The sequence below is a fragment of the Suricata suricatta genome, chromosome 10, assembly GCF_006229205.1.
Source record: "Suricata suricatta isolate VVHF042 chromosome 10, meerkat_22Aug2017_6uvM2_HiC, whole genome shotgun sequence".
Classification (NCBI taxonomy): domain Eukaryota; kingdom Metazoa; phylum Chordata; class Mammalia; order Carnivora; family Herpestidae; genus Suricata; species Suricata suricatta.
In genome coordinates, this window is record NC_043709.1 from 39,986,233 (window position 1) to 40,004,291 (window position 18,059).

Consider the following 18,059-nt stretch of genomic DNA (forward strand, 5'->3'; position numbering starts at 1 on the left):
ATAACCCAAATGTAAATATTAAGCCATTCCCCACACAGAATCATTTCCCACACCTACTAAGTTTCCCAAGTTGTATTGGAGATATTAGTAGATATCTGTTGGCAGGTGCCTAGTAATTTGAGGTTTCTACTCAGAATTATTCTTAAATTGGGAGCCATAACACACAGCTAGTCCAAAAATGTAAAATTAGCTGCCAGTGATTCTAGGAGTGGAAAAGGGAAATTTGGCTTTGTTTAGGTTCTGTTCTGGGAGAATCACTTTCATCATGTGGACATAAGTCAACAGGGTAGACCAAAAGTAATCCAAATACGTTACGAAAGTCCTGTATGGTAAATAAATAGTTTTATTTTTACAGTGACCCAATTGGGATGTTTTCAGTCCCTTGTGGTTTGGTATATTTAAGGAGGGCTTAGAACTCTTGTTCCAAAACGTCTTCAGGATTAGTTAAGTTTAGCAAGTGTTGCTGCTATCAATCTGTATCGACACACAGCTGTAGGTTCACAGGACACACTAGCATAGTGAAGGCCTTAAGAGCATGTGGTTGAGATATCTGTTTTAACTTGAGAACCTTTATTTTTTAAATTTATTTTTATCTTTTTTTACATTTATTTATTATTGAGAGATAGACAGAGCATGAGCAGGGGAAAGACAGAGAGAGGGGGAGACACAAATCCGAAGCAGGCTCCAGGCCCTGAGCTGTCAGCACAGAGCCCAATGCAGGGCTCAAACTTGCAAACCATGAGATCATGACCTGAGCCAAAATCAGACGCTTAATCAACTGAGCCACCCAGATGCCCCAACCTGAGAGTCTTTAGTTCCACATGGAACCACTAACATCTTTAAAGCAGCACTGGGAGTCTGGCCCACTGGCTCTCAAACTTTTTTTTTTTTAATCTCAGGATCCATTTACATTCTTAAATTACTGAGGACCCCAAGGAGTTTTTTTATGACCAATTACATCTTTTCCATACCAGAAATTAAAACCAAATTTTAAAAAATGTATTAACTCAGACTTCCACTTAAGGGAGAGAGAAAATAACAGGCCAGATTTACCCTTTCACTTGAAACACCAAAACCACAAATTACATGGGAAAAAACAGTTTTCAGGCCCTGGACAACAGGCTAGAAAGAGCAGTGATGGGGAAATGAGATCAGGCTTAGGATTAGCAGGCTCACTACTTTTGAGAGTTTCCAAGCTATAGCTGTAGTTCAAGGAGGAAAAACACAGCTGGGGCTGGGAGGCACCCCAAGTTGAGACTGCGTGGAGTCCAGAAGGACCAAGGTAGCTAGAAGTCAAGGAACCTGAGAGAGCTGTACAGAAAAAGAACTCCACAGATATGAAGACAACACCTTATCCCCACTTACAAGTCTTCAGCCGTGTGCTGACAGCACATGTGAGGTAATCATCCAAGACCAGAGAAAAAACCAACAGAAGATTTAGAACAAAGTCTGGTGTTCACATGAAGCTGGGAATAGTTCCTGTTCATTGCCACCGGTGTCACGGGGAAACACGATTCATGGGGCTTTGGAATACACTGCTCTTGCTCATCTCAATAATGGGGAATAATTAACCCTAAATTTAACATTGCTCTGGTCCTGCCTAATAAATCTTGCCAACAACAAAACCTGAAAGGGATACAAAAATATCCAGCACTCAATTCATAGTGTCTGGCACCAAATCAAAAATTACTAGTTATCTTAAATAAAAATTTGAAGAGAAAAAAAATTACCAGTCATGCCAAGAAGCAGGAAAATACAACCTGTAATAATGAAGAAAAATCAAAACCAACCCAACCTGACATAGATGTGAAAATTAGCAGGTAAGGATATTAAAAGTTAATTATGGGGCACCTAAGTGACTCAGTTGGTTGGGCTTCTGACTCTTGACTTTGGCTCAGGTCATGATCTCACAGTTCGTGAGATCAAGCCCATGTTGGACTCTGTGCTCAAGCCTGCTTGGGATTCTCTCTCTCTCTCCCACTCTCTCTCTGTTCCTCCCCTGCTTACTCTCACTTTTTAAAAAAATTTAAAAATTAAGTTATTTATAAAATTATAAGTGTACCCATCCATATCTTCAAAAAAGTAGATATAGAAGATATAAAAAATGGTCTAAATCAAACACTGTAGGTGAAAACTATGTCAGAGATGAAAAAATCCCCTAAATGGTGTTGACAATGCTCTAAACAAGACAGAAAAGATTTAAGTGAACTTAAAGACCTAAAGACAATACAAACTAAATACTGAGGGAAAAAGAGAATTTAAAAAATGAACTGATCAGGGGCACATGGGTGGCTCAGTCAGTTAAGTGTCCAACTCTTGATTTTGGCTCAGGTCCTAATCTCAGCACTGGGTTCCACACTGAGCATGGAGCCTGTTTACGATTCTCTCTCCCTTCTCTTCTGCCCTGTGCTCTCTCAAAAATAAAAAAAAATAAAAAATGAAATGATCGGTGAGCTGTAGGACATTCTCAAGTCATCTAATCACTGTGTACCTAGAGTTTCTGAGGGTGGGGGAAGGGAAAGGAAAAATATTTGAAGACATAATGACTGAAAATTTCCAAATTTGATAAAAACTATAAACCTATAGATCCAAGCCAGCAGCAATAGAGGCTTTCTGATGATCTGAATGGAAAACGGTCACTTTTTCGGAGTACTAGAAACACTACTATTAAAGTGTATTTTTCAATCCAAGTAAATGTCTGATGATAGATGTTCTAGTAAAATTTAAGCAAAAAATTCATACTCCGAAGGCAAAATGTTTTCTCAAAGGCACATCTGGTTTCCTGGAGATTGTGACCTGCTGACCCAGATGAAGGAACATTCTGAAGATCTCACTTGGAATTACAGACTTTCCATTTTGCAAAGTCACATAAAGATATTTAATAAGTAACTCTTATACCAACAGTTTTATGAAACTGAAGATTTACTTTTTGACAAGAAGCTAAGATTTCGTGTCCTGATATGTACCATTTAATTCCAGTTTTCTCTATAAACTCTCAGAATATGGTATCCTTACCATACGTACAATCTACCAATCTTGGGAAGGGCTAGTGGATTCATATAAGTCAACAATGAAGAGGAGAAATATATCCAGAAAGAAAACTGATGGCTTATTGTAGAACTTGCTTCATTTTTATACTTGTTCAAAATATTGCTCCTTGAGCTCTACTCAGCTCTGGAGGTATTAAAGTATCATAAAAATAGTTATGAAATGAGTATTAATTAGTCCAATCTGAAAATATTTAATACCACTGGGTTCTCACACCATAAACAATCACGTGAACATGCAAGAAAGGGTTCCTTCATAATATCTGATTTTTAAATTCCCCCCCAAAAGAAGTTATCATGCACAGCTTTTCAAGTAACTGGGACCAGTGTTCACGTTTCCTTTTCCAAAAGTTTTACCATAGTGTCTCTAGATAATACTTAGATTTAAAACTTGGAGATTCATACAGTCCTTGAGGATCCTAATTACGCTATGGAATCCAAAATTCGTAAAGAAAAATTTCCTCCTTTTACTTAAAAAGTATTAATTACATACATAAACACAGACACAGAATTAGAGTTTTTAAAAATACCAGCACCACCTTTTACTTTTGCTAATTTCTAGTCCTCCCACTTGAATCCTTGTTCCAGGTATAAATATACAGAATAATCTTTTCAATATAATAGGTACCACTACCAGTGTCTCATCAATTTTTTGAAGGGTACTGAACGAAATAACAAACAAGCACACACTTAAGAGTCAATATTTATTCTGATTAATATTTTACAAAATTTTAACAGATTTAATTTATGTAAGGAGAGCTAATTTATTAAACACTTTACAGGTTTTCCTTTCCACAGAGTTAACATGGTAAGTAGCAAAATAATACTTGGCACAGTTATAAATAAAGAAAATATAAAATAAAATATCCATAGCTTAAGTATAATGATACTGCTTTATGCCTATTAATATGTCAAATAAATTCCTGGGAATAAAAATGTGAAAGAAAAAAACTCCAAAGAGTAATTCATGTTTCAGGCTGAGAAGTAAGTTCCTATTTGCTAAAAGTATCCAATTAAGCTGATATGATCTATTCCCCAGAGGGTCACCTTCATACACAACTTTAGAACTGGGTTAACTGGTTCCACACACATGACTTGACTCAGAAACTAAGTAAACGGACGGCATGGCACACCGCTGCATAGCTGGCTCCTGACCACCTGACCACCTCTAAGTTCTAGATCTCACCGGCACTGTGAGATGGTTAGTACGAAAGCATTAACATTGCTAGCATTTTCCATGTACTTGTGTATCTAGAGTATTTTTTTCTATTGAACTGAAAGACACTCTTTTGTGCTGAAAAGGATATTTTACCACAAAGAAAGAACATGGTAACAACACTCTTATCCAAACTCTCAAGAATACCACCACTGTATTCGTCTGTTAATAAAAATGTATTCAATAAAAATTGCAACTGAGTCTTCATGTGAAGTGGCTCAAAATACAAAAAAATTAAAACAAATTCTAGCGTTTTATAAATAACTTTGAATTTAAAAATTATCTAAAATTCCCCCCAATTAGTAGTCAAAACTAGCAGAGACATTTGTAAAGTTAACCAATTTTTTACATTCTATGACAAAATGGCACAATGCTATTGCCACCCCACACCCATCTTTTCCCTTTTCAAAAATAAAGTACGTATGCCAATTTTCTAATATTAAAACACTCAAACACACTAAAGGTAATCTTCTTGATGTGTGACTTATGGTCAAAGAAACTACTATATAAAAATGGTACTTGGAAATACTGAACATCAACTATATACATTTTCACTGCTCCTCTTACTAAGGCAAGGGGCGGGTATACCACTAGATTGCTTTAATACCTGTAATCTGCATTTTACAGAGAATACTAATTTTACCAAGCATCAGACATGCAGTGGAACTTGCAGGGTATAATGCCTATTAACAGCAATATTGAACATCACTAGAAGCTCATTAGTTATCTCCCTTTTCTTTTTGGTTGGATAAAATGAAATGAGCAGCTTTGAATACACTAACACATACAGACACAAAGAGAAAACTATTTGATAAATTATTTATATACAGATACACAATCTTTACACTGGTCTAGGATCTGTCATCAGGCTGACCGCTCTTTTCCCACCCTCCCCCAAGCCCATTCCCTCTCACAGATTTCCCACAGGTTGCTCGAACCACAATTTGCTACAGCACTTAGGAGGACTAAACCAAGTCTCACTCTGTAAACAATATTTATGGAAGCAGTGATTAACAGTTCACCGTGAGAGTATGGAAATGCTGCAACAAAAATTGATCAGTGCATCACATTTAACAGTAAGAAAATCTTTCTGAAATGGTTTCAGACAGCATTAACAAACTTCAAAGCATTCAATATTAGGGAAATTGAAATAATCTTGAGGATTAAATTCTTTCTGCTAGGTCATTTTTTAAAAACCAGAATATACCATTAGCTTTTCTTTTAGTCACATGTGCTATATGTACAGAGATCATGCTCCATTTTTAGCTAAATTCCATTATTTTGTCTACAATTTATTTTGCAGCCCAGAATTCTAGAAGTATATCCATTTATCTCGATTACTGAGAATTTTGCATGAACTTATTTGTTCTGCCTTGAAATTACCTCAACTCTTAAAAACTGGACTGTTTTGCACATCAAATTAAATTCTAATTTATGCTTTACTGGATAGTATGTGCTAGTATACATTCTATGAGGTGTATCATGCACTTAGTAGGGCTTTTAAGTTTGAACAAAATAACATGACTTACTATACTCATGCAAGTGCTTTATTATCAGACCATAAAACCTCAGAGCAAGGTTACTACAAATTATTTCACTGAACTAGAAATATATCAGCACTGCAACAGCTGATGGCAATAAAATAGTGTTAGCACATATTTTTGTGAACATTATTTTCTCGTGCCCTTGAAGACACAGTACAGTAGATCCCTAATAAAACCACATGATTTTGATCACAGTAGTTACATGTACATTCTAAAATGTACATAATACTAGTCTGAATCAGGTTAAGACCACTCTCCTGGAATTAAATGCAATAGTCATAGTAGATTGCATCATAAAATTTAACCGTATACCATAAATTTAGTTTTAGCTAGAATTGAACATTTCTGATCAGTATACCATGTCTATCAATAAGTTCAGAATAAGTTCATTCTTTCTTCATGAAAAATGTTATGAGAACAAAACCAAAAAGTTGAGTATGTAGTGAATTCCCACATTAAGAACCATTAAAATTCCTTTTTATGATCTTTAGTCTTCCCAGAAGTGGCAGTGTGTTCTGTCCATGTTTACTTTTGTTAATAAAGTGTTGAAAAAAAGACTGTAAAATTCACTGTTAGCCCTACATATAGCATGCTATTGTTCAAAAATGTGGATTCGAGTGTGAGAGAGACAGGGACAGACACAATTTTCAGGCACCACTCAGCAATATGCTTCATAGGATACAGATGTTGCTACACAAGCTGGTACCCAGATCCTGATATTTGGTCATATTCTATCGTATACTGCCTGGTCCAGTCCACGATAACAGGACGAAAGAGGCCACAGCATCGAAATTCAAAGAAGTCTATAATATTCCTTACACATCCATGGCTAAAATATTCCCCCAACAAAAAGAAAGAGAAAAAGTCTATTAGTACAATAATTTGACATATGAGTTTAATATAATTTTGGTGTTAAATATATATTTTTCTAAACTTAAAAACTCAGGTTACTTGCCAGAAAGAACCTGTTTGTTTATAATTTAATGAGTCACACAATTATAGTTTAAAGTTACTCAAATCTGCATCTCTTTCATTCCTGTGTCCTATGTAATTTTTTTATAAAACCTTTCCTTGATGGTGGCTCTTTGGCAAGGAGACAAACCTATCCAAATCTGAGAGTGTAAATGACAAAATGATTACAAACAGCACGAATCTGGCAATGTACCTAAAATTAACAAATTAAGAAAAGAAATGTCAAGGGTAAGTTCAGGGAATTTTAGGACTTGAAGAACACCTCTGGAAAAGCAGTCAAAGTTTTCCATTTTATGTAATTATTGTGCCTATGGGAGAATTCTCAAAACTACCCAATTGACTCCCTTGTTTTTGCTTTATTTAATGGCTTGTATGCTTTCCAGAAGCATGCAATAATTAATAGCACCACAAAAAACTGAAGGCAGTAGGCCAAGGAGCTTGAGTAAAATTCAAAAGTTTTAAATATTTCATATAATTAGCAAACTACTACTTTTCAGCATCAAACTAAACGTAAAATTAAATATATAATATATATTATATACATACACATATACACATAAAAGTACAGACATATACAATAAAAGTATAGCAGTCTCTTTGATAAATGATGTTGGGAAAACTGGACAGCTTTAAATGCAAGATTTGAAACATAAAACTGCTAGAAGAAAACACAGGTGCTAAGCTCATGACATGGATCTTGGCAATGAATTTTTTAATACAACACTGAAAGCAAAGGCAACAAATGCAAAATAAACAAGTGAGACTACATCAGAGTAGAAAGCTTCTGTACCACAAAGGAAACCATTAACAAAACGAGAAGGCAACCTACTGAATGGGAAAGAATATATGCAGATCATATATCTGATAAGGGATGAAGATCCAAAATATACAAAGAACTCCTACAACTCAAGGGCAAAAAGAACTCATACAACTCAAAAGAAAAGAAAACTCAATTAGAAAATGGGCAGAAAATCTAAATAGACGTTTTTCCAAAAACAGAGATGATAACAGATACATGAAAAGATGCTCAACATCACTAATCTTCAAATGCAAATCAAAATCACAATAAGAGAGCACCTCACATCTGCTAGGATTGCTATTTATCAAAAAGACAAGAAATAACAAGTTTGGGGAGGATGTGGAGAAAAGGGAACTCTTATGCAATATTGGTGCAAAGGTTAAATTGTTGCAGCTACTAGGAAAACAGTAGAGTCCTCAAAAAAATCTAAAGTTAGAACTACCATATGATCCAGCAATTCTAATTCTGAGTATTTATCTGAAAAGAAAAAAAACCCTCAAAGAACAAAAAACAAGAAACTAACAAAAAAAAATCCACACTAATTTGAAAAGATATATGTACCCTCAAGTTCACTGCAGCACTATTTACAATAGCCATGACAGAAACAACCTAAGTGTTTTATCAATGGATGAATGGATAAAGAAAATGTGGTGTGTATATGTACACACAACACACACACACACACACATACAATTATTCAGGCATAAAAAGTAAGGAAATATTGCCATTTATGACATGAATGGACTCTGAGGGCTTTACAGTGTAATTAATTAGAAAGATAAAGACAAAAACATAATCTCATTTATATATGGAATCTAAACAAAACCAAGCTCACAGATAAAGTATACACTGGTGATTGTCAGAGGGCTGTAGGTGTGATGTGGGCAAAATAAGTGAAGGGAGTCAAAAGGTAAAAACTTACAGTTATAAAATTAATGTCACGGGAATATAATATACAGCATTGTGACTATAGTTAATAGTACTGGGTTGCATATTTGAAAGTTGCCAAGACACATCTTAAAAAGTTCTTATCATAAGAAAAAGAAATTCTGTAACTATGTATGGTGACAAATGTTAACTATACTTACTGTGGTGGTCATTTTGCAATATACACAAATATCAAATCATTATGTTGTACATTTGAAGTTAATATAATGCTATATATCAATTACACTTCAATTTAAAAAAGGAAATAATAATAAAACTATGTGTATGGAAATTTTTCTCATTCAAGGGACAAATAAAATAATTCACACTGAAAGGCTGCTGCCCTAGAGTCTAGAAAATTTCCCTAACTACAAATTTCAATTGATTAGATTTTAAAAATCATATGTCAATACTCTGGATACATTCATTTATCAATGAAAATTTGTAAAAACTTACAGCAATGTTAAAGCTGTATGTTAATGTTAAAGGCTTATGCTTAAACCAAATGTTAGTAGATTAACAGAGTCTGAATTGGGCAATTAAGAAAAAAATATTACAAATTCATATGCAGTTATGATGAATTCTAAACTAACCAATGCTATGTTTGGCTGAAATCTTAGAATTCATTAGGATTTCTAAGCTATTTTACATGTTGCTAAGCAAAAGAAAAATTCCCTGTTCCATATCCTATTGACATACCTCTAAAGAAAATATTTCTCTTTGATGTATTCATTAGATATTTGCTAAGTCTGGTTAGTAAGGAATTTTATAAGCCAAAAGAAAATATTAAATTTAGAAACACGTACGTACTTGAATGGGCTTTCAATAGATGTTGTTGTGACTTTAAAGTGCTTATATCTTCTGGCATTCATTCTTTCATTTGTAGTGATACCTAAACATGATATCTAAGAGGTAAGAGAAAGCAAACCATTAACTCTTTCTGGTGTAAAAGGAGTTTTAATGTAAAATAAGTTAACTCTTGAGGGGACCAGGATGGAGAAAAAATGATGGTTTGTTTTTGTTTTTCCATTAAGAGATCATCAAGCTAGTTTACATGATATCACTTTGACTCTGGTGAAAAGTAGCCAAACAGGAAAAATGTTTAAAGCACAGATTATTTGGCAATAGGCAGGGGAGAGATGAACACTATGTACACACAAGGAGCTCTCCATGAGTTCCTTTAAAAATGTGCTTTAGGGGCGCCTGAGTGGCTCAGCCAGTTGAGTGTTCGACTTCAGCTCAGGTCATGATCTCAGAGTTTGTGGGTTTGAGCCCCGCGTTGGGCTCTGTGCTGACAGCTAGCTCAAAACCTGGAGCCTGCTTCAGATTCTGTACCTTCCTCTCTCTCTGACCCTCCCCTGTTCATGCTGTCTCTCTCTCTCAAAAATAAATAAAAAACATAAAAAATAATTAAAAAAATAAAAATGTGCTTTAAAAAATCCTTACTTTAAAAAAAAGGCTCTTGAATAAATACTGATATTTACAGGTAATAAAACATTATGAATAAACACAAAACTAATGGCATCATCAATCTTAGCTCACTCCTATACCCAACTAGATATAGCTGAATCAGGAACAAGAGAAATAAATTTTGTCACAAGTAGTATTGACAGTTCATAATGTAAGAAGAAAGTTCATACTATAAGAAGGAGAGGGGGAGGGAAAGGGAAGCTAGAAAAGAAAAGAAAGAGTAAAGGAAGAGTAAGGAAAGAAAATTGAAATTTTTCATCCCTGGAAAGCAGGATTTTTTAGAAGGAGAATGCATTACCATCTTTGAACAAGAAATGGAGTTTTAAGAGCTGCTAGTGCACTGAAGAACCAGTCATGCGCTTGCACATACCTGGTACATCTGACACATGAGTAACACAGCCACCCACATGAAATGAAAAATACTGTTCAGAAACATCCAAAACATCCAAGGTGAACATGTAGCAATTTGAGTGATATAGGTCCAGAATCCATCCTTGGTGTAAGTGGTCTCACAGTGGAGTCCCCAGTCTAAAAGGAGAACAAAAGTTTCACATTTACTCAATAATCATCCAACCACCTTGTGAAGACAACTACAACAGGTACCACTTAGAAAACATGATCCAAAAGTCTAGATTTATCCAATAACTTTCAATGCAAATTGTTTATACTCTTAAATAATTCCTGTATACGTTAATGAAAAAACCAGAGCAAAGACAGAAATGGACAAAGCTGCAAACTTAAAAAAAAAAAAGACTGTACTTAAACAGTATAGTTTTTGATTGGCACTGCCTACATATAATGGTTACCATCTTTATACAAAGATGATAAGCATATAAGTGAAAATTTGGGGGAGGGGAGAGCATATAATAAACACAACAAGATCACCTCAGTGAGGGGGGCTTTTTCCAAAACAAAAGTCTCCTCTTTGAGAGCTGCTGCCAAAAACTACCGCTGCTTACAGGCCATGTTCTCTCTCTGGTGTGTTGGGCCAGAAGTTAGGTCAAGATCTTTGACCAAATATTTCTATTAATCTCTATTAAGCTCCTTTTTCTTTAGGGCAATAACAGACATTATTCTTAATATCTGTGGGAAGAGGAGGACTGGGAAACCATCCTCCCAAATGCTATTTTTAAGCCAGGATATAATAAATATTATGCTAAGTACCACCAAGCCCTGAAGCATAGTAACTAATGTCTTCATTTAAACCCTTCTCAAATCATGTTCTCAATGTAAAAAAAAACTCATCATTTCCTCTATACCCACATGGCAACTTATTCTTAAAAGAGTTAACTTTTAATATTCTCTAATAGGCAATAATTACACCTTACTTTTCAAAGTATTTCAAGTTCCGTGCAAAGTTAACTATATTTTCCCAACTGTTTGGTAAGGAAGAGCAACTAGCACAGTCACAAAATATATAAGCTACTAGAGTAAGGCAAGCACGTGATGTGAAAAATATTGGTATACTTAACCCAGAAGCTTTTCAAAGCCTATTAAGCTAACATGTTTTTCAGAGAATACACATTTTAAAGGTAATTAACTGATAAATCTGTTCTGTTCAGAATATGCTTATAGTTCTGTATCTATTTTTTCCTTATGTTTCATTGCAGTAAGGTGTCCAAAACCATAATTTTTAATTAAAAGACTCATCACCATTTTATTTTGTTAATACGGTAAGTAAAAGGATACAAATATTTGTCTTAGGAAGGTAAAAAAGCTAATTGTACTCACAAGAAATACAACCATAAATCATCCAGCAGATCATAAAAAGCAAGAAGAATAAGTAGCCCATAAAGTATCTATGGTTGCCTGCACCTAAAGAACAACACAGAAGCAACTTTTTTCAGCTAAGAAAAAACAACTGGAAATATACCTTTTGGGGATGGGGGTAGACAAATGCCATGAAAGGTGTGATACAATTTAGACTATAATCATATACATTACTTATTTGATTAAATGTTCTTCAGGAAATAAATTTTTTAATAGTCTTAAGATGAGAATGCCTGTAACTACACACAGATGTGATAACTGCAATGACATTCATTTTGAAGTTGAGTCCCAATGAACCAAATGAAGCTCAATTCTGAGTTTTAACCTACTGTTGTGCTTTGTGAGGTTTAAAATAACTCTATTCTATTTGTAGTCTAAAATTTTAAAGGCTTCTTCTCAATGGTTATGCAATCTGTAATGTTTCCCTGTTGTCACCTCATAAAAGTCCTTAGGGCCATCTCTCAGACCACTTAGTTCACCTCCACCTACCACACCATTCTTGAACACAGAGGTATACAGAATTCCAACAGTTATCCCTCTCTGCTTCTGTACACAACATCCTTCCAAATATTTTCATTGCCTTTCTCCAGCTGACTAAAAAATAATACTATCTGCCTCCTTATCGATTTCACTATTATCCAATAAAGAAAGCAGGAAAGAGTAGGCACCAGAAAGAATTCATAGAGAAGTATCAATCATTCCTAGACACTGATTTTATTTTATTTAAAAAAATTTTTTGTTTTTTATTTATTTTTGAGAGACAGAGAAAGATCATGAGCAGGGGAGGGGCAGAGAAAGAGGGACACACAGAATCAGAAGCAGGCTCCAGGCTCTGAGCTGTCAGCACAGAGCCCGACGCGGGGCTCAAACCCACGAACCATGACATCATGACCTGAGCCGAAGTTAGACGCTTAACTGACTGAGCCACCCAGGCGCCCCATCCTAGACACTGATTTTATAACTTTCTCACAACTGAGTTGCCACCAAAAAATAACTCGGAGACTGGGGCTGTAGTAGGATGTAGAAATGAAGTTTCTACCATCTATTTTAATACTGTATTTCATCAATTACCTAGAATAACTTACATGAACAACATACTTAGAAATTATTTATAAAACTTACCTACACAGTTACCCACCCATGGGCAATGATGATCGAATTTTGCTATACAGCGGTTGCACACACCACAATGTTTGGACCTCACTGGTTTCCGTATCTATTAATAAGCACATTAAAAGATTATGAAAGGCATTATACTGAAGAAAGGAAAGCTGAACATTTATTTCTCAAAGTACAATTAAGAAGAAAACAAAACTGTATTTCAAAAGGAACAAAATAAAACAAAAACCACTATTGTTCTGTTCAGTGGAATTTCAACTGCAACAACAAAGACATAGAGGACAGGGCTACTGTGGAATAAACTCCTAAGAACGGTGCAGAACCATAACTTTACAGGAGTAATTAAGAGTCATAGGCCAATTTACTGTTGTAACAAATGGCACCATATTTAATTCACATCCCTCAAATTTCTGATTAAAAAAAAATCACTCTCCACACTTCTAAATGAAAATTGATTGTGGTTAATGGTCATGATACTGGTCCTTATTTAATAAAAGGAAATTGTTCCTTAGTAAAAGGAAGGTCAAGTTAGAAGTGAATAAAAGAAGCTTTTAAAATTCAAAGTCATTAATAAAATGTCTTCCCAAAGTTAATCTAGCGAAAAGCAGTAAGTGTACACATCCTTCTCTTTCAGTGGCTCCTGAGATCTCAAAGACTAAGGTACAGCATCTCCCCTGCTGAACAAACCGAATGACCCATCTGATAAAGTACACCATGCTTAACAAGTTTAGGCAGTCCCTATTACTTGCAAAAACTTAAAATATATTATTTACCTCTTGACAAGTAATAAAAAACTCATGTTTATGATGTCTTACTATTTTAAGTATTGTGAAATGTTTCTCTATGTTACTCTGAATCAGTCAAGTGAATAAAAGAATTCATTACTGATCTCTACCAGACCTAATGCTGGATACATGACAAGAGCTAGTTATTAACCCATGACAGAAACAAAATTTGTAATATCCTTTATTGGTGTTTCAAAAAACACACTGCTGTTTCTCCACCAGTTTCCAATAGGTTATACATCATTTTGAGGCGCTAGGAAAAAAGCACAGGTGGACTATGCAGTCCTTACATGTACTAAAATGATCTGTGGACTTTAAAGAAAAGTGTTACTTATACTTTACCACAGATATGAAACTAAAGCTATTTAGGAGAAAGAATAAGGATGTATTAAACAAACTCTACCCCCACCTCCAACCCTCAGCCACACTTCCCCTTTGGGCGATACTTGTCAATGAGTTCTGAACAAAGGCTCCTAAACAAGATAGGGTCCTCACTTTACTTACAGAGTAATTAAATCATTTTTAGGAATTCTGATTTACATATGTCTTCTTAGGGACGTATTTATTAAAGTGAAGGACACCCCATATTATGACGGACACCTCTGTCAGTTTGAATTATTTATCCAGAAGTACACAGCTTACAACAAGACAACATATAATAAAACATTTATGCTTTGATGAAAGAAATAGTCTTGTGGCGCCTGGGTAGCTCAGTCGGTTAAGCGTCCGACTTTGGCTCAGGTCATGATCTTGCAGTTTGTGAGTTCAAGTCCCAAGTCAGGCTCTGTGCTGACAGCTCAGAGCCTGGAGCCTGCTTTGGGTTCTGTGTCTCCCTCTCTCTCTCTGCCCTTGATACACTGTCTCTCTCTGTCTCTCAAAAATAAATAAATGGTAAAAAAAAAAAAATAGTCTTGTTCTTGCCATCAGATATTTATTTAACAATGAAATTATACTGAGTGATTCTACAAAGAATTTATTTGCCATATGGCAAATGTATCAGCCAATTCATTCTTGGCTTTGTAGAACAAAACAGCATCTCCAAAGAACAGTGGAAGATAAAAATGTTCTGAACATTAAGGTGCCAATATTGTAAATTAACCACTGGAAGCACAGAAACAAAAACCTTTTTTAAAGAATGACTGAAAATGCAAGAGAATCTAGTCAGCACCCTAAAGTCACTACCAAAAGTAAAGCAGTATACATTTTGAATATTCAAAATCATAACTGTTTGGTCAAGGAGTTAAGTTAGGTCAAACAACTTAAAGAATCTGTAGAGTTAAAGCTTCATTTCAAAGATTCACTTCATAATCCCACACTCAGTTAATTCTCTTCTTATTCACATGTTAAGAGATCAGTTCACTTATAGTGTATATCTTAGAAGCATAAAAGAGCACTTAGTTTTAGGTATGACTTAGGGATTATTTCCATTTCCACAAAGGAAAACCTTGGTTTAATCACTGGGGCAGTCTATGTATCTTTCATAAAAATTAAGCAGAAAATAATTAAAACACAAAACAGTATTATTCTATAGAAATCTGACATCTATGAAAATAATCAATGTCAGTATTATTATACCTCATAAGTAAATGCTACTTAGTTTCATATATATCTATCTTTCTTTATGATCTGGTTGAAGATAACTTTTATTTACTTATTTTTTATTTATTTTGGAGAGATAGAGACAGACAGCGAGAGCAGGGGAGGGACAGAAAGAGGGAGGGAGACACACAGAATCTGAAGCAGGCTTCAGGCTCTGAGCTAGCTGTCAGCACAGAGCCCGATGCGGGGCTCGAACCCACAAACCATGAGATCATGACCTGAGCCGAAGCTGGACGCTCCACCGACTGAGCCACCCAGGTGCCCCAAAGATAACAACTTTTAATATCAATGATAAAACAGTGCTCAAAGTTGCATAAACACTCTAACACAAAAGCGATAACTACTCAAACCAAACCATTTTAGAGACCATGTTGTCTTAAAAGTTATCTAACAGATTTTCCCAGTGTGACCTTTAAATAAATTTTTTCTTAAAAACACATAGGAAGACAATATTAGAGAATCATAGTAAACCTTTGATTTTTAGTATTGTATTACTTATAAAGTACTTTGGTACTTCATTATGAATAAATGGCACCTTGAATCAGAAGTACCGTCAAGGTCTACCATCAGAAGGAATAAGCAGATTGGGAGGAGCCATCTTTTCACCATCTTTTTGCTTGTACTACAGTCTAAAAGGCCTTTGTGGGTGCCGTGGAGGGCATGAAATGTGCCCGGCAGAAGACACTGTTCTCCTTGTTCCCCACTCTTTCTATGCTATGCCACTGCAATGGGAAGAGGAGAAAGGAAAGAATAAAGAAATAAAATACTACCAAACAGGTACTGCAGAATATACTGAGGTCCAGACTTCCTGTCTCTGCAAGTTCAACTATTGTCTGTGAATTAAAAAAATACATATTTTATTCAAACTGAACAATATTCAACTATAGTGCCATCAATATGAATCAATAAACATGATATTCATTTTTAAGTAGCCAGTGTTTTCACCTCAAAATAATAAAATCTTTTATTCATTTACTTCTGCTATTTCATTATAATATGAATATAGGAACTTGTTTCTTGGATATATGAAAACAACTCTAAATTTAGGGGAATGCTCCTCTGAGAATACAACTAAGTTACCTACCCTAAGAACAGGTCTATATAGGTTTTGATGACTAAGACACAAAAATACACTTACGTTATTCAATAAAGAACTGAAATCTTCAGAACTGGATTTTTAGTAAGAAAACCTAGCAAATCAATTAGCAGCAATGTCCGAGGAATACTGTAAACAAAAATAAGGGTAGCAACCTCTGCATCCTAGAAAAGGGGGGATTAGACCCTAGGAACTTGCTAGTGCTTTAGTCTATCGCAAACAGGAATAATTCATCAGGATTGTTTTCAGAGACTGGATAAAATAGCTCTTAAGATAATTTAATTGCCTCCAGTCTAATTCTCTTATGCGACACCTTCAGATTGTGAATGTGGTTTCCTTAAGTACCTAGGCTTTAGACGAGGGGCAGTGTGGATTATATATATGTGTGTGTATATATATATATATATATATATATATATACACACATATATATATGTATATACATATACGTGTGTGTATGTGTGTGTATAAAAATATTATTAAAACAAAGTATGTGCACTATCAACCATTTTATTGGCCTTCCAGTTATACATTTAACAAACATTTAGTGAATTCATTACTATATGAGGGTTTACAGAGATGTTTAAAATACTGTACTCCTCCCTCAAATCAATCACAATTCTTATAAAGGAGACAAACATGAAATTTTAAAATGTCATGAAAGTATAAGGACAGGCAGTCAGGAGTACCAAGGGTGAGCAACAGTTACGCACAATCTCAGTTTGGTTTGAAACTTCTTTATGTTCTAAATGATAGTCTCTTTCTTTGTACTCTAATAACTGGTATAAATACTGATAATTTCGTAATTAAACACATGTGACTAGTTGGATTCTATCTTGCTACCTTTTTCTTTTGTTCTTCTGTAGCTTTAATAATCCCTGGATCTGACTTCCAAGATTTTCCAAAATTGTAGAAAAGTGCAACACTATTGGCAAGGAATGGAAGATGGATAAATAAAAAATTGAGATGTGACTAAAGTTAAGGAATCTAAAGAAGAAATGATAAATGAATTACTATTACAGGTAAATTTATAATCCGTAAAATATTACCACATGTGCTCACACACACACAAAACACCTACCAATAAAAAAATACAAGCTGGTTTATCTATTATTACATCAAAATAAATATACTTTCAAATTATGTTCATAACTGAATGGAAAAAGTAAAAATGTGATTTCTTTAAAAACTTTAAACCATGTAGGATTTTATCTGACACTTTAAAAAAATAAGTGATGCATTAAATATTCAGTGAATACAGTATTTTTAAGTGACTATTACTTCTTTTGGACAAAAATGAAGAGACTTCTCATCTTCAAAGTTATATTAATATATTACTTTATCTATTTACATTAAGATCTTTATATATCTACCATTTAAGATATCACACCCATGCATTTAAAAGACTGCTTTTAAATTCTTTCCACTGCCTTTTTTGAATACAAATTGACCTTAATTTTAGAAAACTATTTAGAAACTTGCCTAAAACAGAAAGTTTCTACGTTCATATTTTTCTCTCTAATGAAAATGTAAGGAATGTACTAGCTTTATCAATAAAAACGAGGAATCAAAAACTATTTTAAGTAACACTAAGAAAAATAATATCACTAGAGCAACAATTTTCAGAGACGCGAATATCTGAAATACTCAAATACCATTTTCAAGATTTTATGTTGGTAGAAGTATTAACAGCTAAGAATCTCTTGAGAATAAAA

General features: G+C 34.5%; 1 protein-coding gene across 4 annotated transcripts in view; it reads right to left on the bottom strand.

Moving 5' to 3' along the window:
• Window positions 1-3,737: 3,737 nt before the first annotated feature.
• ZDHHC17 (zinc finger DHHC-type containing 17) overlaps window positions 3,738-18,059 on the bottom strand; it is a 91,214-nt gene continuing 76,892 nt past the window's right edge. For 3 of the 4 annotated variants that reach the window (XM_029954305.1, XM_029954303.1, XM_029954306.1), the window contains 7 exons: window positions 17,188-17,312; window positions 16,019-16,081; window positions 12,868-12,961; window positions 11,707-11,790; window positions 10,346-10,503; window positions 9,316-9,410; window positions 3,738-6,636 (listed from right to left, as the gene is read on the bottom strand). In XM_029954305.1, coding sequence (XP_029810165.1) covers window positions 6,498-6,636; window positions 9,316-9,410; window positions 10,346-10,503; window positions 11,707-11,790; window positions 12,868-12,961; window positions 16,019-16,081; window positions 17,188-17,312 — 758 coding nt within the window. In that variant the 3' untranslated portion in view covers window positions 3,738-6,497. The remainder of the gene's footprint in view (window positions 6,637-9,315; window positions 9,411-10,345; window positions 10,504-11,706; window positions 11,791-12,867; window positions 12,962-16,018; window positions 16,082-17,187; window positions 17,313-18,059) is intronic. The other variant, XM_029954304.1, reaches the window with a different exon arrangement.